Source organism: Armigeres subalbatus, chromosome 1 (genome assembly GCF_024139115.2).
Source record: "Armigeres subalbatus isolate Guangzhou_Male chromosome 1, GZ_Asu_2, whole genome shotgun sequence".
Lineage (NCBI taxonomy): Eukaryota > Metazoa > Arthropoda > Insecta > Diptera > Culicidae > Armigeres > Armigeres subalbatus.
The window spans coordinates 89,905,419-89,928,834 of NC_085139.1; the positions used below are offsets into that span (position 1 = coordinate 89,905,419).

At 43.2% G+C, this 23,416-nt stretch overlaps 1 protein-coding gene across 1 annotated transcript in view; it reads right to left on the reverse strand.

Moving 5' to 3' along the window:
• Positions 1 to 71: 71 nt before the first annotated feature.
• Positions 72 to 23,416, reverse strand: part of LOC134221953 (uncharacterized) — a 396,732-nt gene continuing 373,387 nt past the window's right edge. The window contains exons 3-4 of the mRNA XM_062701135.1: positions 1,652 to 2,207; positions 72 to 1,555 (exon numbers count right to left, since the gene is read on the reverse strand). Of these exons, the coding sequence (XP_062557119.1) occupies positions 543 to 1,555; positions 1,652 to 2,207 (1,569 nt within the window). The 3' untranslated portion in view covers positions 72 to 542. The remainder of the gene's footprint in view (positions 1,556 to 1,651; positions 2,208 to 23,416) is intronic.

Consider the following 23,416-nt stretch of genomic DNA (forward strand, 5'->3'; position numbering starts at 1 on the left):
GATTCATTGCGATAACGGATTTCAATCTTCCGGTGTGAAGCTCTCGTTATCGTTAAATTGCCGCTATGGTGGTGCATAACTTTCCAATTGATTGCTCCCGCAAGGTGGGTGACGAAGACGGCGAAGCCAATAGGTGAGATTTTAGTGCCGGTACACAAAGGACACACTCTGTGTGCCGTTGTCATAGTTTAGTGTTTTCATGCTTAGTGTTGTCGGGTTTTCTCCCATCCGTTAGCGTTCGAGAATGTGTGCCAACTGGTAGTAGCATTTGAAAGAAACACAAAATTGAAATATGTTCGTGTGTATGTGTGTATGTGGGTGTGTAGCCTTTTCTAGAAAACAGGGGGCGCTTTCTAGAAAGGAGCAGCTGCCTTGAACGCGAATCCCGGAGCCGAGAGCGACCCGGAACCGCAGAGGGTGTACGTGTATTTGTGTTCTAGTGTGGCTGTGATTTGATTTTCGTCGAAATTTCAGAGTGGAACGCGGTGTTTTTTGTGTTGTGTTGGCGCTTTGTGCTGAAGTTAGTGTCCCATGTGCTTAGCTTAAGGCATCGGTTGGTGATTCAGTAGATTGTTGCTGCCGGAGTTGCTGTTGTTAATGCTGCTGCTACTGCTGTTGGGGCGACGTTTCGGAGGGGCTCCCAGACGGCGGTCGGTTATTGCTACGAACGGAAGCCGTTGGCGCTTCAAGCGTCCATAACCATTTCCGACCGGTTGGGGCGAAACCACCCGATGATACACAAACTGACCGGCCCGGGACGAAAGTTTGTAGGGATGGTCGGCGGCCATCGTGGGATGCCCATAGGCGTGACCATCCTCGTTGTGCTTTTTGTCGTAGATTATGTGGATCCCTTCGCCAGGAAGTGAATTGGAGTGAGCGGTGGAGGATTGAATCGTTTCCTGTATGTAGTTCCGCTGCAGTCCGAGATTGTTCTGGCTGGGGCGCTGCTCTTCGAACAAATCTTCAAGGGGATTTTTTCTACGGTTATACTTCCTCTCGTGATGGCGCTGGTTGTACTCGGAAAGTGGAGCAATGGTGCCCTCCAGCAAATCAATCAACTGTTTATTGCGTCGGTTGTACTTCTTAATGTAGGGCGGGATGTTATCTGGTGGTTGTTCTTTGTTAAGCGAGTGTATAACCTTATCGAAATGGGGCCATTGGGGACTGGAAGGGCTCGAGTATCCGTCGATATGAGCTTTAATGTCGTCTTTTGTCTCCAGTTTGTTGGAACTATCGAAGTATCGGATCTGGCCCTGGTTGTTTACCCTTGGCATCTGGTCGTGAATTTGCTTCCAGCGATCTCGCTCCCTCTCAAGCATCTTCTGCCGGGAGTAGTGATGGTGATGATGCTGATACATGGAAGGATGGTAGTATCCGCCCCGATGGTGATGGCTGTGCTTAAAATTTTTGTGTTTCTTATATAGCTTCAACCGATAGGATTTCGCCTTCTTCTGCATCTGCTCGAAAATGTCATCATCGTTTACTACTTCTCCACCTCCTTCCCTTGCCTCGTCGCTTCCGATACCAGCTGGTTTCAACGTTTGCAAGCCACTATCTGTGAATGGAAAATGGCATCCCAACCCAAATAGAAGAGAGTCAAGTTGTGTAGTCTTCCGTGCGACACCACCCAGGAACCAAAAGAGAAACTTACCATCTATCAATTTGGTACCCTTCTCGTCGATAATCCCGTTCGACAGCAGATAGCCACCGTCTATGGAGTTGAGGAAATCGATACTGCTAGCCATCAGTGGACTCTCAACCGGCAACTGCTTTTGGTTCCGGTTCAGTGGCTCAAGACTGGTGCTCTTGTCCACTTCGTTGTTCATCTCTCGTTCCACATCATCTGGCTGCTGTGGCTCCGGAGGTGGCAATTGCTCATCCAGATCCGCACTCCATGGATCTTCCGGTGGCGGTAGCAGCAGCTGTTGCTGCTGTTGCGTAGTGTGGCGAGGATTAAGAAATTCATTAAACGGATTCACTTCATTTGCATTCTCGGTTCCACCGCCACCATCGTTGTCCACCGCGTTGATGAGATTGTTGGAAAAGTTATAAATATCCGCTTCGTCCGGAGCCAGTGCAATGAAATTCTCCAATTCGCCATCATCGCCAGTACCGGTGTTTGTTCGTCCTTGTCCTCGTCCTCCGCCGCCGGTGGGACGTTCGTCTTCACCACTGTCGCCATTTTCGCGCCGATGTCGATGTTTCGACTGCTGCAACGAGGAGATAGAGAAGGAAAGGTCTGAATTAGAACACGCGTCTGGAGTGGGAGCCCGCTACTAATGAAAATTGAGATTTAATTATTTTTAGCGCCATTTCTATGAATGGCACTGGCATCGATTGTCACCACCGTTGTCGCTGAAAAGATCTTTTGTTTGACTGGGATAACCGCTGAAAATTAAGCGATGTCTTTGTTGACTGTTCGTTACTCTTCGGGATGTATTAATTTGTTCGCTTTGAAACTGCTTAATTAATTGCTCTGCGGTGCTTGGAAGCTTTAATTGAATTACATACTGTTTTATAGCGACGATGGCGGCTTTATTAAAACTTTGATAATTTGATGTACCTCGTTGATTGCAAGAATGAGTAGTAGTTTGTACTCGCTCTGACAAAATTGTTTTTCTACTTCTTGTCTATAAGGCGAGCTTCATTATGTTTGGATTAGAAAAGATAATTGATCAATTCAGTTGAATTCAATTGCCTTGCAAAGAGTTGAACGTGTTTAATTTTTTTTCATTTAACTGAATTGAATGGAAAGGTTGTATGACATTCGCCAGAAAGTCATTTGCCAGAAAGCTTTTTGCCAGAATCAATTTGTCAGAATGGACCATTCCACAGAAAGCCATTTGCCAGAATGCACCATTCGCCAGAAAGGAATTCGCCAGAAAGCCATTCGCCAGAATGCGCCATTCCGCAGAATTTGCCTTGCACGCGTTTGTCAAGTATGCGCAATAATTCATAACGCTATGAACTTTTGACATAACTGTGAACAGCGTTGAAAGGGATCCATCTAGCATAAGGGACATTTTTCATAATTTTTCTTTGCTGTTGTTTTTTAGTTGTTTTCTAGTGAAGAATATAGCACTGCACCGGTCAATAATAGAATTGAAAAGACGTAATTATCTCGTAGAAAGCATGGTTGTCCGAAATGGTGGATGCGATCCCTTCTCAGAAAAAAGATGCTTGCCAGGATTAAGTCAGTGGTGGATGTCATTCCTTCTTTAAAAAAAGGCGTTTGTCCAGATTAGGGCAGTGTTGCATGTAACTACCTCTTTAAAAATAGGCGCTTGCCCAGATTATGATCCCTTCTGGCAAACGTCTAGCCAGGGTTAAAGCAATGGTGGGTTTGATCTTTTCTTTAAAATAAATCGCTTGCCCGGATTAAGACAATGGTAAATATGATTCCTTCATTAAAAGTAGGTGCTTGCCCGGATTAAGGCAATAATGGATGTGATCCCTTCTTTAAAAATAAACGTTTGCTACAAATGAAGCAATGGAGGATGTGATACCTTCTTTAAAAATAAGCGTTTGCCAGATATTAAGCAATAGTGGATATGGTCGTTTTTTTTTAAAAGAAAAGCGCTTTCTCCGAGTAAGGAAAGGGTAAATGTTATCCTCTCTTTAAAAGCAGTTGTTAGCCCGTGCCCGTGTTACATGGCAATTGTGGATATTATGCATTCTTCAGAAGTAAGAGCCAAAAATTAATGTTTCCCTTTCTTCGTCTACGCATATAATTATGTATGGAGTCAAGTAAGGCCGATACAAATATTAAATTTATTTTATGTCACCCCCCCCCCCCCTTCAACTTTCCAAAAATATTGAGGGGGCGGAAAAATTTTTTTTTTAAATTTTTGAACATTTGCATCACTGTTCTTATCTTGGTACGAAATATGTCATTTATAGACCATACATTTGTCACCAAGAATATTTCAAATGAATATAACATCCATCGGCATAAATATTCTATATCCTATCAGGTCACGCATATTAAGGGGATTCTTGCTTACAGATTCCGTCTAAGCTCCCATGCAATATGTGGCCTACCCATTTCCACCAATATTCTCGAACATCTACATATTGTTATCGGTATTTGATGGCTTTTATGTTGCTCGGCACACGCTATCCAGCTGAATGGTCGTCCGAATTGTAAATTTTAAACATCATCTGCGTTATCTTTACCTATATACTCAAAACGTTTCAAGATCAAGTGGTACACTCGAACTTTGGTAAGTGGATCAATCCGGTATGGTTTCCAAATATTTCGATAACACGCAAAGTTATCCCCAGGTCGTGGTTACATGTCGATCCCAATTTCGCTATCTGCTGATATCAGACTGGGGGCAGCAGGGACTATGTCCAAGGGCTTGACGATCCCTCCCCAGGCCATCTGCGAGTTGTGGCGCCTGCCTAGGATGTGGTGGGGTTTGACAGTGGGTCCTGTTAAACCTCTATAAAAAGCTGCATGTATCCGCAAGTAGGCTCCGCCAAAGCAACCGTGTGCCGCTCAAAGCGCACAAGCCCAAGTCCTGGTGTTAGGTGGGACGCTAAACAGCCCTGACACGACGGCCCTCCGACGAGACAGGAGGTTTGCGCAGGCCCAATAAGCCGCCTTTAAAAACAACTATTACGAACGACATAGAAGATAATACGACTCGATACAATCGGCAACGACCTAGGCGACGAATAAAGGATCACGATTGGTAGCTTGGAACATGGAACTGCAAGTCGCTAGGCTTCGCTGGTTGCGACAGGATAATCCACGATGAACTACATCCCCACAACTTCGATGTCGTAGCGCTGCAGGAAATCTGCTGGACAGGACAGAAAGTGTGGAAAAGCGGGCATCGAGTGGCTACCTTCTACCAAAGCTGTGGCACCACCAACGAGCTGGGAACCGGCTTCATAGTGCTGGGTAAGATGCGCCATCGTGTGATTGGGTGGCAGCCAATCAACGCAAGGATGTGCAAGCTGAGGATAAAAGGCTGTTTCTTCAACTATAGCATCATCAACGTGCACTGCCCACACGAAGGGAGATCCGACGACGAGAAAGAAGCGTTCTATGCGCAGCTGGAGCAGACATACGATGGATGCCCACTGCGGGACGTCAAAATCGTCATCGGTGACATGAACGCTCAGGTAGGAAGGGAGGAAATGTATAGACCGGTCATCGGACCGGATAGTCTGCATACCGTATCGAACGACAACGGCCAACGATGCATGAACTTTGCAGCCTCCCGCGGAATGGTAGTCCGAAGCATTTTCTTCCCCCGCAAGAATATCCACAAGGCCACATGGAAATCACCTAATCAAGTAACGGAAAACCAAATCGACCACGTTCTAATCGACGATAAATTCTTCTCCGACATCACGAACGTACGCACATACCGCAGTGCGAATATTGAATCCGACCACTACCTCGTTGCAGTATGTCTGCGCTCAAAACTCTCGACGGTGATCAACACGCGTCGGAGTCGTCCGCCGCGGCTAAACATTGGGCGGCTACAAGACGGTAGGCTAGCCCAAGACTACGCGCAGCAGCTGGAAGCGGCACTCCCAACGGAAGAGCAGCCAGGTGCAGCATCTCTTGAAGATGGCTGGAGAGATATTCGATCCGCCATTGGAAGCACCGCAACCACTGCACTAGGCACGGTGGCCCCGGATCATAGAATCGACTGGTATGACCGCGAATGTGAGCAGTTAGTTGAGGAGAAGAATGTAGCATGGGCGAGATTGCTGCAATACCGCACGAGGCATGATACAAACGGGCGCGGAACAGACAAAGCTGAGAAGTTGAACCGTTCACGTAAGGACCACGTGCCATAGCCCGATATGAGCAAGGACATAAACAGGAACAATCTTACAAACGAGCGTGAGGTGATCCAAAGGTGGCGGCAGCACTACGAAGAGCACCTGAATGGCGATATGGCAGACAACAGTCGCGGTATGGTAATGAACCTCGGAGCACGCGTGCACGACATACGCCTTCCGGATCCGAGTCTCCAGGAAATCGAGGAGGAGATCGGCCGGCTGAAAAACAACAAAGCCCCTGGAGTTGACCAACTACCAGGAGAGCTATTAAAACACGGTGGTGAGGCACTGGCTAGAGCGCTGCACTGGGTGATTACCAAGGTTTGGGAGGATGAGGTTCTGCCGCAGGAGTGAATGGAAGGTGTCGTGTCGTGTGTCTACAAAAAGGGCGATAAGCTGGATTGTAGCAACTACCGCGCAATCACATTGCTGAACGCCGCCTACAAGGTACTCTCCCAAATTTTATGCCGCCGACTAACACCAATAACTAACACCAAGAGAGTTCGTGGGGCAGTACCAGGCGGGATTTATGGGTGAACGCTTTACCACAGACCAGGTGTTCGCCATACGTCAGGTATTGCAGAAATGCCGCGAATACAACTTGCCCACACATCATCTATTTATCGACTTCAAAGCCGCATATGATACAATCGATCGAGACCAGCTATGGCAGCTAATGCTCGGAAACGGATTTCCGGATAAACTGTATAGTTGATCAAGGCGACGATAGGTCGGGTGATGTGCGTAGTTCGAGTTTCAGGGGCACTTACGAGTCACTTCGATACGTGCAGAGGGTTACGGCAAGGTGATGGTCTTTCGTGTCTGCTATTCAACATCGCTTTTGGGGGAGTAATATGAAGGGCAGGGACTGACACGAGTGGTACGATTTTCACGTAGTCTTTCCAGTTTTTTGGTTTCACCAACGACATTGATATCATGGCACGTCACTTTGAGTGGATGGAGGAAGCCTACATCAGACTGAAAAGCGAAGCTAATCGGATTGGACTAGTCATCAACACATCGAAGACGAAGTACATGATAGGAAGAGGCTCAAGAGAGGTCAATGTGAGCCACCCACCACGAGTTTCTATCGGTGGTGTCGAAATCGAGGTGGTTGAAGAATTCGTGTACTTGGGCTCACTGGTGACCGCCGATAACGATACCAGCAGAGAAATTCGGAGGCGCAAAGTGGCTGGAAATCGCACGTACTTTGGACTCCTCAAGAAGCTCCGATCGAATAGAGTTCGCCGCAGCACCAAACTGACTATCTACAAAAAAGCTTATGAGACCGGTAATTCTCTACGGACACGAGACCTGGACGATGCTCGTGGAGGACCAACGTGCACTGGGAGTTTTTGAAAGGAAAGTGTTGCGTACCATCTATGGTGGGGTGCAGATGGCGGACGGTACGTGGAGGAGGCGAATGAACCACGAGTTGCATCAGCTGTTGGGAGAACCATCCATCGTTCACACCGCGAAAATCGGAAGACTGCGGTGGGCCGGGCACGTAGCCAGAATGTCGGACAGTAATCCGGTGAAAATGGTTCTCGACAACGATCCGACGGGAACAAGAAGGCGAGGTGCACAGCGGGCAAGGTGGATCGATCAGGTGGAGGACGATTTGCGGACCCTCCGCAGACTGCGTGGTTGGCGAACTGCAGCCATGGACCGAGCTGAATGGAGAAGACTTTTATGTGCAGCACAGGCCACTCCGGCCTTAGTCTGATAATAAATAAAATGATATCAGACTGTCAAGATATTTAAATCTTCCGATCGTCCGGCTACTGCAAAGTTTGGGGGGGCTGTTCACGTTGACACTTAACCACCTGGTCCTGCTGACTTTGATGGTGAGACGCCGCAAAAAAAGCAAATGGTCAGCCCTCCATAAATGGGAGTCGCAGTACTTAAACCTGTCCAGGTTGAATTTCATACACCCATCTCAACAGGCAATTTTTGAAAATGTTCACAAACCACTGAGACGATCAATTTACATGACAGCTGAATTTGTCTGCTTTATGTGCTGGTTTCAGATGTTTTGAACACGCCCAAATTGATAAAAATGGCGACAAATCAATTGGACAGTACCTAAGTGTCCGAAATTTAACGTGGACAAGCTTTAATTTAGCTTTCGTGATCATTAGCCAATACTTGGTTGTTTTTTTAGAACACTGGCTGAGACTTGAAGACGCTGTTCGAAGTTCTCGAACCAACACATCAGCTGTCCAAGTCAAAGAGCAATTGAGGCAATAACCTCCGGTTGCTGCATCCATCCTTTTTTCATCGGTCAGAAACCCTAGCAGCACAATTCGGGTTGATTTGGTTTCAGCAACTCATATGTGACTTAATTTGGTCTTAAATGAGTAACAGAAACTGGTCTACAACAAGTGTGCTACTCGGGAAGTACACCTATGCCTGCCTATCCTGTTTGCAGCAGCGCCCGACTCCCACTTACAGGAATACATACCATTGACGGACTCTACTTCTCTGATTCTTCACTTTCCTCACCGTTTGCTTCTCTACGCTCCTCAATCTTCCGTCGGGTTACCGCTACATCTGTAATCCATTCTTTTCGCTGAGTGAGCAGCTCACCCAAGTTTTTCTCGCCGATTTCGATAAAAGCATTCTTTACTGCCCACTTATCTTCTACGCTGCCACCTTCCAGAACATCCACTACCCGAGTTCTAAGATCCTCAACGAACGATATCTTCACAGCTGGATCTTCTGGACAGTCTATTTTGATTCGTCGCCCGAGCCTCTCCTGACACCGCTGAATCCAAGCAATGCGTTGTCGTCAATTAGAAGAAGATAATCAAAAGCGATGTCAGCGCTGCGTTTATTACGGATTCAAGAAGGCATCGTCTCCGTTTTCAGCTGATCCATTTCCAGAGGAGCTAAATACTACTGTCAACTAAAAGCGGGTCTAGGAAATAAGTCAAATGCTGCTGCCTGCAGACATGAGAAGCGGGCGCAGGAGGACTTCCCGTCCGACGATGGTAGGAAACTCGCAACAACCGGCGATATTTATTTCCTCTTCGATATTTCACGACGCCTGAATGGAGCAAGGACAAATCCGTGGATGATAGATAAAGACACGACATGTCAGTCACTCATCGATCTAGCTGATCAGCTGAAACGTTGGTGTGCGAACCTTTCTGATTACCTTATCTTCGATTGAGTGGAATGAGCCTTTTAGTATGGTTCGACATCGACCGTTGGATGGAGAGGGAAGTGTGGATCCAGAGGAGACTGAGGCATCAGTCTAGTTCAACTCCGTAGCTCTTGGGTATAAATCCTCTAATCCGGGAGCATCCACCAGAATCACATGCACGGTTATTCCAAATTAAATGAAGCACATCTCATCGTTGGAAGAGCTTAACACATTTATTAAAAATACACTTTATAGAAAAGACACAAACAACATGCACTTTACTACTATGTATTTGGACTTGAAAACTAACGAATTAAAAAACTGCGTATGGGCTCGTTGCCCAGTGTTCTTGTCGGGGAACCAAATCTAACTGTCGATCGAGCATCCTTCAGTCGAGGTCAAGGTTCGGTTGAATAAAGAGCCGATAAATGCTGACCGGAGAGTGAGGGACTCACTCTCCATCGCCTCTATTGGTTACCTATCCAGTAGCTGGTGCCTATGCAATACATGCGTGGATGTTGATGATGTTCTACGGATGGCGATTCGTAGAACATTCGTGAGGCTGCAGATCGATTGTTGTTTGGCGATGGTGATGATATAATCACTGCAGATACCAGAGGTTGAACCAGGGATGTAGTCTGGGCGGGTAGACCTAGTTTGTTGCGAACAGTTGGCTCGACAACTTACAACAACTTCTTCATGTTTTGATAACCTCTCCTAATTCATATATAGGGAAAGCTCGACAATTCTCCGCGGGCAGCAGGCAGGATTCCGCCTCGGACGATCATGTGAGAACCATTCTGTCACGCTTTGCATCATGCTGGAGCAGGCCATTTAATTTCGAGAGTCCCTCCATTTGGCTGATTGACCACGGAATGTTGAGTGAGTACAAGAGTGAGACAAGGGTGCATGTATTATACCTCTGTTGCTATTTCCCATCGTAGTCGACGAAATCATGGTCCTCTCTAGCAGTCTACCTCCATAGAGCAATCGAATGAGATGATGATACTGATCTACTAACGCCACAGCGCTCTACCAAGTAGAGTAAACTGAATGACAAAATCCAACTCCAAGGTAGCCAGAAAAACAGTGGAGAAGACCTAAACCAAAGCCAGCCAACGTCGTACGGCGGACCAAGATCAACATAGGACATAGAGATACAATTTGTCCAGGCAATGCACCAAACTTCGAATACTCAACTCAAACATGAAATCTGTGATGTTATTCACCAGTGAGACTTGGTGCGTATTGGCAGAGATCACATAGATTTGCAACTATTCATCACCCGATGTCTATGTTTTACAGCATGGACATGGTGGTCTCACAACTGGATCCCGAATACTGAGCCCCATCGACGATCCAATATAAACGGCAACTCCACAGTGTGAATGGGCGTAGGCCGGCCACAGACAACGTACGAGCAGAGAGAAAATGTGCAATCAAGCGCTGAAATCCAGCAGGACATCGCAGCAGAGGCAGAGCCAGGATCGCCTGGCGGTAAAACCCTAACAGAGAAATAAACAAAGTCGATGGGAATTATACTTGGGCTCAAGCCAAGGATGGAGATCCTTAACGTTGGCCCTATGTAACCTTAAAAGGTGCTCAGAATATAAGAGTTGTTGTGTAAGAATTGAATCTCACTTAATGAATGCCACATGTACATGGGTGCTGAGAAAGAATCCAATCCTGGTTCCGTATAGCCTATGGGTTGTGTAACTTTGATTAGCTAAGTAATAGAGATTTATTTTAGAACTTCACTTGTCAGAACTTGTTTGGAAGAATGTTTTGTTTTTATAAAACAAGTGGAGCTGTAACTCTCAAAAAGCAAAGTTGTTTTCAGTGTATCGTATCTTGGAGTAAGATAAGCCAAAATCTGCAACTAGACACCTGATAAGACATCTCAGATCGTGTAAGGATTGAGAAGCTTCCATGCAGCAATCGCCGTGTATGAGCAGAAATGGTCTCCTTAAGACTACACAGAAACCCACGCAGCTGAATAGCTGATCCACGCATATTTCTTGCATGGGTAAGTTCAACGTCCATTGCATGACTAAAATAAATACTCCCCCTAAACAATTAGAAAATTCCCATAAGAAAATAGAAAATTGCCAATAAAGAAATCAGGGTATGAGCAACAAATAAATATAAAATTTCCACAAATAAAACAAAATTTCCATAAACAATTAAAAATTTTCCACAAAACAAAAATAAATAAGCACTCATGTTGAATGGATCTTCACAGTAGAGGGTGCGTCGATGGAAAAGTTGAAGAAGTCCAAATACACCCTCAACTACCGATTTGGTGAAATCCAACTAAGGAAGATTACAGATCAACCGACTGCCGCTACCGCCAATCCGACTGGAAGGCCGACCCAAGAGAAATCTGAGGAAGCCTCCGGTTCGGGCGAGGTTAGTAAATCTCACCCCAAAAGCACCATAAAGGCTAGTCTGTCCGCCTCTAAAGGAAAAGCTCGAAGCTTACATGCGACCCCTGCTCTAGTGGTACCAAACCAAAGGTATCTAAACAGGGCAAAGGGGTGCAAAAGCGACAGTTTGACCACAGAGGCGAAACTGGCGGGCCAGGTTGCTACAGGAAGAGAGAAACCCAAACTGTAATACCAAACGACATCCTGATGATCCGCAACATCCAAAGCCGGACAGTCGTCGTCCGGAAAAAAGGGAACCCCGGAAATGGCGACTAAAGTTCTGCAAGTGAACCTCCACCATGCTGAGAGCGCCACGGGTGTGCTCTGTCGGAGGTTCACCAAAGAGAATTTAACCGTGGCCCTCATTCAAGAGCCATGGGTCAATAAATCCAGAATACAAGGTATTCCACAACACTCATGTAAGTTGGTATATGATGACAGCCAGCTTTCTCCTAGAGCGGCTATTTTATTACATAACAACTGTAAATACTTTCCAATTTCAGAATTCATAAAGGGACATCGTAGCGGTCAGGATGGAGGTACCTTCCGCCAGAGGGAGTAGAGAGATCTTGGTGGTCTCGGCATACTTCCCAGGTGACGTGGACGAAATCCCTCCTCCAGAAATAGCTGCGCTCGTAGCCTACAGCCACCGACACAACATCCCCTTCGTCATAGGGTGCGACGCAAATGCACATCACACCGTATGGGGAAGTACCAATATAAACACCAGAGGTGAGTACCTGTTACAGTTTCTCTCTTCCAAGAACATTGACATTTGTAATTTTGGTGACAAGCCCACGTTTGAAAACTCCATTCGTCAGGAAGTTTTGGACTTGACTCTATGTAGTCGGTCTATCTCTGATAAAATAAAAAACTGGCATGTTTCTGAAGAAATATCAATGTCAGACCATAAACACATCATCTTCGAATGGGAAGGGGTCTAACGATGGAAAAACGTTTAAAGATCCTAAGAAAACTGATTGGGAATCCTACTCAGCTATCCTACGATCCGAAGAGTACATCATAGAAAGTCACATCAAGTCCATAACACAATTGGAAGATGCGTCCAAATCCATTAAAACAAAATCCTTAACGCCTACCAAGAGAGCTGTCCAACTAAATCAACTAGTTCGAGTAGAGACGTTCCATGGTGGAATAAAACTCTTGAGAAGCTTAGGAAAACTGCGCGTAGGGAGTTCAACCGTGCTAAGCGAACCGGCGATTGGAGCCTATACAGAAAGGCCCTGACGAACTACAACAAAGAAATAAGGTCAGCCAAACGGAAATCGTGGATTCTAGTGTGTGAAAGCATAGAGAATACACCCGTAGTGGCCAGACTCCAAAAAACTCTTTCAAAAGACCACTCCAATGGTGTGGGTAGCCTCCGAAAGACGGATGGTTCGCTCACTGTAGAGCCTAGCGATACACTAAGCGAATTGTTAAAGATCCACTTCCCTGATTCAATCCCTGAGTCGAGCATCGGCGACCAAGGCACTGGAATTGCTGTCTCAGATCCACAAGAGATCCAATCATGGGTTTCTGGGTCTAAAAAAGACGCAATAAAGGTTGCAAAGGAAACTTTCACTCGGGCCAGGGTTGAGAGGGCTGTGAGATCTTTCGAGCCATTTAAGTCTCCTGGCATGGATGGAATATTTCCAGCGTTGATCCAAAAAGAGGAGAAAACACTGGTTCCACCCTTGGTTGAGATTTTTAAGGCGAGTCTGATTTTGGGGCACATACCTAACGATTGGCGTCAAATCCGGGCTGTCTTCATTCCGAAGGCAGGCAAGAGAGATAAAACCAACCCCAAAGCATTCAGGCCGATAAGTTTATCCTCTGTAATGCTCAAAATTATGGAAAAGGTACTATGCGAGTACATAAATCACAAATTTATGAAAGCAATGCCTTTGTCAAAAAACCAATTCGCTTATCAAAGTGGAAAATCTACGATCTCGGCACTACATACGGTAGTTCAAAAATCGAAAAAACACTTAATGCAAAAGAAATTGCTCTTGTAGCATTTCTTGATATTGAGGGCGCATTCGATAACGCTTCTTATTCGTCTATAGGGTCAGCAATGTTGAGGAGAAAATTCGACCCATGCATTGTTACCTGGGTACATGCTATGCTAGCTAATCGGAAAATCTCCTCTGAGCTTAGCGGTTCATACATCACTGTTAAAGCAACAAGGGGCTGTCCGCAAGGAGGAGTGCTTTCTCCTTTGTTGTGGTCACTGGTGGTGGATGAGCTTCTAGACAGCTTAGAGATAAGAGGCTTCGAAGTGGTTGGATATGCTGATGACGTTGTCATTATTGTACGAGGCAAATTCGAAAGTGTTATCGTGGAAAGAATGCAATCTGCCCTAAATCACACTTTTTCCTGGTGTCAAAAGTATCAACTAGGCATAAATCCTACAAAAACTTCCATTATCCCTTTCACCAAACGGAGAAAAGTACAACTGAAACCCCTTTTCTTGAATCAAACACAATTAGTTTATTCAAGTGAAGTAAAATATCTAGGTGTCATACTCGACGCAAAGCTTAATTGGAACTCTCATCTCCAATCAGTTGTGCAGAAAGGTCTCAATACACTTTGGGTTTGTTCAAAAACCCTTGGTAAAAGATGGGGCCTAAAACCAAGTATGATCATGTGGATATATAAAACCATTGTCCGTCCCAGGACAACTTACGCTTCCCTTGTCTGGTGGGCTAAAACTAATGAGGCTGCTGCAAGGGCTAAGCTCAACAAAATCCAACGCACCGCTTGCATTGCCATCACTGGTGCAGTTCGTAGTACACCCACTTTGGCCCTAGACGCAATGCTTCACCTGCCCCGGTTAGATCAATTCATAAAGCTGGAAGCGGAAAAAAGCGCTCTAAGGTTAAAGAGAACAAAAACACTGCTGTCGGGAGACCTTACGGGTCACCTCAGCATATTAAATGAATTTGCCATAAATCCCGCAATAGGAATTTGTAGTGACTGGATGGAAACGGTAGTCAATTATGACTTACCTTACGATGTGTTCATTCCTTCCCGCCAGGAGTACTGGCTTGCATTCTGGCTTTGAAAAACTTATCCATACGCAATCGAGTCTACCTATATTGGATCCCAGGACATACGGGTCTAGAGGGAAACGAGATTGCTGATGAGCTAGCCAGGAATGGATCTAATGAAAGGTTCATTGGCCCTGAGCTCTGTAAAAATGGAACTGAACAAATATATGGTCAGTCAAATCACATCAAACTGGAATGCACTTCCCCATACGAGCCAATCCAAAAGGCTCGTAACGATTAACCCCAAGAAAACCCAACAACTATTAGGTCTCAACAAAAGGGATCTCAACATCTACACCGGTCTAATAACTGGACACTGCCTCTGCAGATACGATTTGCTAAAGATCGGAGCAATCCAATCCTCAAATTGTTGCTTCTGTGACAAGAAGAGGGGAACATCAGAACACCTTCTCTGCTATTGCAGTGCGCTCACCCAACGTAGGTTCAAAGTTCTCAGCAAGCCCTTTTTAGGGCCTGCTGACATATGGATCTTATCCCCCAAGGACGTGGTTGGCTTCATAAAGCTAGTCTCGCCAGAATGGGGGAGTCACATACTGTAACTCAGGATCTCTGTTCATCAATAATAGATGGTCTTGAGTTCAGTCGATACCAAGGTATCTCAGTGACAAACATGTTACTGAGATAACTTGCGTATTTCACAGAAAAGGGGTATATCACAATAGTCCTAAAATCTGGACGCAGTGATCTTCACCCGACAAACGAGGAAAAAAAAAGCACTTTTAAAAGCAAAAATTGCAATTATAAAAGAAGAATTTTCCATAAAAAAAATAAATGTTCCACGAAAAAAAAAATACAAAATTTCCATAAATAAATCAATATTAGCAATAAAAAATAACAAAATTTTCCACAAAATAAATATTTTTTTTCCATAACAAAATAAAAATTTTCCACGAAATGATCAATAAAAAGCAATAAAAAAATAAGAAAATTTCCATAAAGAAATATAAAAAGCAATCAAACTGTGCTTTTTCCATAGATGACCCTTCTTTAAAAGCGTTTAAAGTTCATGTAAAATTTCATCTGCTTTATTGCTTTTTTGTATTTTTAATGGAAATTTTCTTATTTTTTATTGTTCTTTATTGATTATTTTGTGGAATGTATTTTTATTTTTCATGGGAAAAATATTTATTTCGTGGAAAATTTTGTAATTGTTTATTGCTAATATTGATTTATTCATTAAAATTCTTCTTTTATAATAGCAATTATTGCTTTTAGAAGTGCTAATTTATTTTTGTTTTGTGGAAAATTCTTAATAGTTTATGGAAATTTTGTTTTATTTGTGGAAATTTTATAATTATTTATTGCTCATACCCTAATTTTTGAATTGGCAATTTCCTAATTGTTTATGGAAAATTTCTAATTTTAAATGGAAATTTTATTTAGCTGCCCCATTGCATCCTCTCTACTGGTTGACCCGAGGCCGTATATATGCCGCTAACAAGTAGCATGGCATTTCAATGATTTTAGGAATGTGAGCATGATATGACGAGCTGTTATGACGTGCTTCACCGATTCTACTTCAAACTTCACCTATCTATTCAGTATAGTCCGGGAAGTCTGCAATTCCGAACCTTCATAAAAAATCCATGTTCAGACAACACAACTCTAATTTCAAAAGTACACATGACTATTGTCCCAGTACAACCATTTTAAGCTTCATCCATAACTTGAACAAAAGCTTGTAGTTCTAGCCGTACTTTAAAAATTTTGTTGTTATGGATTCAACAGTTTAGAGTCCATCAGCAAAATCTTTCCCAAAAAGAAAAACTAGAATTTCTACGGAAATAAGTATTTTTTTAAAATTATATAAAGTATGTGCTAAGTTCATTACTGGATAAATAAATTACAAACATTCATATTCTTTGCTGTCTCTAAACATTCTTTACTATCATCCATTAAAATTCCAAATTTTTCATACAATTATTCCCATTTTGGTTTTCTTTTCGTTTCCTTGTTATTTTTTTTATTCCCCCCCTCGTGTTTTTCAAGAGCTGTCGGACATAAAATAAATTTAATATTTGTATCGGCCTTAATCAGAAATAATAAATTTTGGCTGTTACGTCCTCTTCAAATGTTAGTCTAGAAATAATCCCTTTTATGAAAATTAATTCTACCGAAAATCGGTTGTATACTATTTCGCCGAAAAACATTTCGCGGAAATTTTTTTCGCTGTACGACATTCCGCGGAATGCACCTTTTTTCCGAAAGACATTTCGCGGAATGTACCTTTTCACCGAAAATCATTCTGCGGAATGCCATTTGGCGGAATTCAGTTAGAATAATTATCATTAAAATATTTACCGATTTCTGCTGAATTACATGCAATCCGGGTTAAATTTTTTGGATTGTGATTTAAATAATGAAAAAAAAAAGGTAATGCTGTCAACCGCATCCGGTCGGTATAACGCAAAGTGAGAAAACAATGCCTTCTTGAAATGGACACGTTTGCTCGGTATAATGAAAAGAAAGGAGGTAGTCCCTTCTATGAATTAACGCATTTGCCCGTTATAAAGTAAAGGGAAAGGATAATGCCTACTTTGAATGAATGCGTCCACCCTAGAGATAGTCGGGTTTCACATTTTGCAAACCCGAACCCGACCCGAACCCGATTTGTAAATTTCCTTCAAACCCGGACCCGACCCGAACCCCGAATAAATTGTTTTATCAAACTCAAACCAAACCAGCCCTCCCGTCCTACTTAGTCACACTTGGTCGACAACTAAGAAGCTTTGCACAAATCCAAAAAATTCTATTCGTCTGTTTAGGCTATATGTGTGGATGTGAGCGTGTATGTGTGTACAAAAAATAGTGTGCCGTATGGCCGAACACCTTTACAGTCTCTTAAAAAGCTCCTGCAGATACGGATTCGCACTGCGTCCGCCCACATGGGTCTCAATTGGGCACTGTTGGTTACTATCAACTCCCCAAAGCCAACATTTTGCGCTCCCGCAGGTGCAGATTCGCTATACCAGTACCCATCTTGGTCCCAGTTCCGTATTGGAAGTATCTAACTGTTCCCCTAAAATCCCATTTTCACATCGCATGAAAAAATTGTTTATTTTGGGGTATTTGGGTCATACCAAACACGTTTATTAAACCCGAAACAAACCCATTGGTTTCGGGTTCGACCACCTCTGCCGGTATAAGGCGAAAGGAGTTGAAATGTCTTCTTTAAAAGAACGCGTCTGACCGGTATAATTCGAAGGGAGGGGTAACACCTCTTTAAAATGGATGCGTCTGCCCGGTATAAGGTGAAAGGAGTTGATAATGTCTGCTATAAAATAACGCGTCTACCCGGTATAAGGCGAAGGGAAGGGTAACGCCTACTTTAAACGGATGCATCCGGCCGGTATAAGGCGAAAGGAGCTGATAATGCCTTCTTTAAAAGAACACTTCTGCCCGGTATAAGGCGAAGGAAGAAGTAACGCCTTCTTAAAATGGATGCATCTGCCCGGTATAAGGCGAAAGGAGCTGGTAATGCTTTCTTTGAGTAGATGCGTCTGGCCGGTATAAGGCGAAAGCAGTAGATAAAACCTTCCTTAAAAGAACGAATCTGCCCGGTATAAGGTGAAGGAAGGGGTAATGCCTTCTTTAAATGGTAGCGTCTGCGGAGGGAGGATATAATGCCATATTTAAATGAATACGTTTTCTCGCTATAAGACAAAAGGGAGAAATAAAGAATTATTCATAATAACGCCTATCCATAACAAAGTAAAGAGAGGAGAAAACCTGTTAATTATATCTGGCCCGTCTGCAAGATATAATTAAGGATTTGTAAGGGGCAATTGAAATTTTGAAAACTACTTCTACACATTCTGGGAGGCCTTCCTTAGCCGTGCGGGAAGATGCGTGGCTGCCAAGCAAGACTATGCAGAAGGAGGCTGTGTTCAACTTCTGGCCCGGTCTAGGAAATTTATCGAAAAAAAAGTTTAGGTATAAAAGCTTTAACGTGTTAATCTCGTGTTATACGAATGCAAAAAAATGGTAACTTGGCTTAGAAACCTCGCAGGTAATAATTATGGAAGTACAGAATGAACACTAAGCTATTATTATTAATATTCCGCGAAATGATACATTCCGCCAAAAGTTATTCGCCAAAAAGGAACAAATCGCCAAATGTCGTACCGCGAAAAGTTACAAACCGCCAAATGTTATTCCGCGAAATGTTCAACCGCGAAAATGAATTCCGGGAAATAGTTTTCGGCGAAATGTTATACAATCTTTTAGCCGTCAATAATAATCGGAATTTCCAGTTTTACACTATTTCTGGGGAATGGTACATTATGGCAAATGATCTATTCTGGGGAATGACTTTCTGGCATATGGTCCATTCTGGCAAATGGTTTTCTGGCAAATTATATTCCAATGGAAATGCTTGAACATTCAACTCGCGTTCTTGCATAATTAACTTGGACTGTCTAACAAGGGGAAGGGTCGTTTGGCCAAAACCCATTTGTAACCAACGCTTACAATTATTTAATTTGTTGGCTCTGCAACAAACGTATTTGAATAATATTTTTCTTTCCGTGTTCCAATGTAGCACAGATTTATACTAAAGACACACTGGTGGTACAAGGACCGTGGTATACCACGGTTATGTACCCTAGTACATATTGTACCATGGTTTTCCACGTTGTACCAGCATGGTACAAGACAACACACCTGTGGTACAACTTGTACCATGGTACGAATACCACCAGTGTGTCATTAGTATTAGTGGTCGTTTCCACGGAACTCACTCACTAATGACAAGTGAGACACTCACGTCTCTTTTTCATTCCGGTTCGTCTTAGGCAAGATTTATTGACAGCGGTTTGAGCTACCCGAAACAAATGCCTATCCCACCAAAAATAGAAAAAAAATGAAATACAGAGGACACTAGCGTGCATCAAGAACTTAAATTAAGGTAGAGGTTTGATGAAATGTCAAAAATCGGGTTATCCGACGTTTGCCCCCCATCTTTCCACAAAAAAAAAATAAATACTTGGCACATTTCTGAGGAATCTCTTTTCTGCTACAGAGCCATAGGAAGACGTAGTGCACGCCGTGTTTAAAAGTTAGATTTTGAGGTTAGAAGTGAAAAGTTCCTAATCTATTTCTTAGTGACTAATTGTTTGTGTTTTTTGGTTAAAACTAGGTTAAAAGCTATAATATCATAGTACGGAAGGTTGTTAAAAAAAAATATTAGTACGGTTAGTGCTTAAATCTAAATCCTAAACCTAAGTATACACTAAAAATGTGCTTTTCTAAATCTAGAACAAGAAAAGAATTGTGCGATATACGCTGTTGAAATCAATTCTAAGAAGCTATTTTGTATAAAAAACCCTCCAGAAAAAGGTAAATAGATGGTTAAAATGTGCGAAAATTGTGAAAATGAAATGGACGACATGATAGGGTAACTAGCCAGTGTGGCAGGTCCACCAGTGGGCCTTTTTCTTTTCTTCGGTTCCTTGGGGAACTAACCATTCCCTCCACAGAAACAAGAAGCGCACCGAGTCATCCGCCAGACATACGGCCTGACAGAAAATCCCGCCAAAGCACCCAAGGGAACAGCGACGAGCCAGTCGACGCCATTTTGTACCGCTCGCCTACCCATAGTGAACAGGGTTCGCTACTATCCTCGAGGTGTATATTTTCATCGACGCCATCGCTAATCGGCCATCTTGGAACGCCGAAAGCAACGTCGAAACCGGTAGAGTAGTCCCGATCCACCGAGAGTGATCCGCCCACCTGCCAATGAATCTAGCCATAAAGATTACCGCCATCGACCAAGAATTCCAGCAAATTCGCCACCGCCATAGGCCGAAAACCAGCCGAATTCCGAGCCACCATCTGTCAAAGCACCCAGCCAACATTGACATCACCACCTACCAACGAATCCCACCGCCACCACCAGCCAGCACCACAACCACCGGTCGACCGTGGTTACCATCGCCTGCCCACCACCGCCGAGATTAGGGCACCATGCCCCTCCGCAAGTATACCGTATCATATAAGTTCGTCCTTAGGGCCCTTTATCAATGAGCTTAGGAGGTCTGAATAAATTCTAGAATATGCAAATTTAAAAGTTGGTTGGCATAATTAACCATAACACATCCTTGAGTCACCAAGAAGTTTTCCTTAGTTTCGTATCTTCGGGCTATTAAGAAAGCCATCAGGCCTCGTCCACCTTTAGTTGTTTCTAGAATTAGATTCTTCAGAAAGCTTTTGAATCACCCTAGTGGAAAGGCCTTTATATTTGAGTTCTTCCTCGCGTGTCCAACCCTGAGGTACGCATTCTGTTTCACCAATGTTCCCGTTACTCAGTGAGTTCCTAGACTCTGGTTGGGAAAGGGACGTTGGAATTGGAAATTCCCCAAAGCACCCTGAATGGAAAATCTTATTGACATACATTTCGTTGAGATCCTAGAACAGTAGAGTTTCACGTTCGGTCGAAAGCCATTTGGCCGAATGCCACTAGGCCGAAAGTTGTTGCCGAACAGACCATTAGGCCGAAAGTCATTTGACCGAAAGGGTCACTTGGCCGAAAGAGTCGTTTGGCCGAAAGGGTCGTTTGGCCGAAAGGGTTGTTCGGCCGTAAGGGCCACTTGGCCGAAAAGGTCATTTGGACGAAAGGGTCATTTGGCCGAAAGGGTCATTTGGCCGAAAGGGTCATTTGGCCGAAAGGGTCATTTGGCCGAAAGGGTCATTTGGCCGAATAGGACATTTAACCGAAAAAGTGAGAAATTATGAATGAGAAGTGAGAGGTCTCAATTCTCATTCTCATTTTTCTCTTTTCACTGTAAAAAGTGAGTAGCGCGAAGTGAGTAGTGAGACGTCTCACTACTCACTTCGCACTTCTCACTTTTGAGAGCGAGAAGTGAGAAATGAGGAGTAACAAGTGAGACGCCTCACTTCTCACTTCTCATTTCTCACTTCTCACTGTCAAACGACCTTTTCGGGCAAACGACCCTTTCAGCCAAATGACCCTTTCGGCCAAATGAGTTTCGGCCAGATGGGTTTCGGGTCGGCGTGAACTGATTTCAAACGTCAAAAATTCTCCGGAGATTCTTCAAAAGTTCCTCAAATTCCTCTGGACATTCTTTCAGAAGATCCTCCGGAAGTTCCTCCAGGAATTCCTCCGGGAAATAGATACATTAAAATCCCAACCATTGCAATGTGTGTGGAAAGTAGGGTTCGGATTTTTCACTTACGCTTCAACAGATTTCTCCACCATCCACTTTATCCGGAGAAGTCGCAGTGCGATAAACTCCGACACAATCAATGGTGCAAATAGTAGCTTGTGCAACTAGTTGCAAAAAAAATGATTTTTCAGCACGAGTTGTACGTTTATCCAACGAGTCTTGCCGCGTTTTGCAATGGCGGAAAATTGGCTTTAATATTTAGACTGGAAAGTAGGAGAATTCGGAAGCTAGGTTTATCACCCGTCGGTCGTTCTATCCGGATAAAATATTGTGTGAAAATACTTGCTCACAGGAGAACATGAAAATATTTCACTCCACGATTTGGATCGATCCTGGGTTTTTGGAATTCGTATGAGTGAGAATTCCGAAACATGGAGGAAAGACACAATTCTTTCTTATAAAGTTAATCAAATTAGCATCGATGTTTTAAACTTAGAGAACTTAGCAATGAAGTGAGTAAAGCAGTGTATAACCACATCATAGATATTGGTATTGTTTTTCTAAAAATTCACTAAATTATAAATCAACTAATTCGAACACAGACGATGACCCAAATATTTGTTTCCGATCAAAATCATTATTTTGCTCCCTTAAACAGATTTAAACATATTTTGGACAATAAAAACATTAGATTCATTATTTAATAAATTTTACGTTGATCGTTCGTGCAGCTGCTTATGGTTGTAGAACGAATCGCAGGCCGCGGCTGAGCGATCCACTGTCAGATAATTTCATTCGCCAGGGACGAATACCAATGGCGGACCGAATATCCCTTCAGCCACCTTCAAGCCACCTTGTGTGAAAGTATTGATATCCCGTATACGATATTTTGCATGACCTTTGTTTAACAAATACTTCTCCAATTTGAAAAATATATTGTTTTATTTCCGATGTGGAAACCATTGTTTAACCAAATATACATATATTTTCGAGAATTGACCTTTCCCGTCAAACATTTTTATTCGTTCAATCGATTCTTTGTCTTATTTAAGGTCAACTTTCCCAAAAAACCCATACTTTTTGAAGCCTCCTACTATTTTTAAAATCGAAAACAAAACCGAAGAAGTGCTGCTCGTGTGAACCGGAATGAAAAATTCATTCGTTCAAAATCGGGCCAATCTTAAGAAAAATAGCACTTTTTCGATTTTTATTTTCGATTTTAAAAATAGTTAGAGGCTTCATAAAATATGGATTCTCTGAGAAAATTTACGTTAAATAAGCCAAAGAATCGACTGAGACAATAAAACGAGATACAATTTTTCACGGCAAAGGTCAATTGGAAGTACTTGCTATGATGAGTCTACGTGACACTTAGGTGAACCAGTTCAAAATAGATTGTCAACTATGATGAAAAGAAGAACACGAATAAAAAGAAAAAACCCAGATTAATCCACCTAGCGGTGATGGTGCCTTTCTCGTTCGTTCAAAAGGTTTGGAAAATTCAAATAACACCAATATGTGGATTGGTCTTATTTTTCATATTTGTTTATATGCATAAAAAATTCTCGCCAAACGCAATTTGTTGCAAACAAATCGGATGAGCATAAGAGCAAAAAATGGCATTTTATTTAGTAGTTTTAAAATTAGTATTTTCGCCATAACTTTTGACCCAATTGTACGATCCGGCCAAGTTTCTATAGGAAACAATGGGACAAGATTCTGCGTCGAATGCAATCTGTTGCGAGCGACCTGAGAAGCACACATATTGCACATCAATCACAGTAACTTATATATGACCGGATTCAGTCACAATATGGTTACTGTAACCAGATTTGTTGA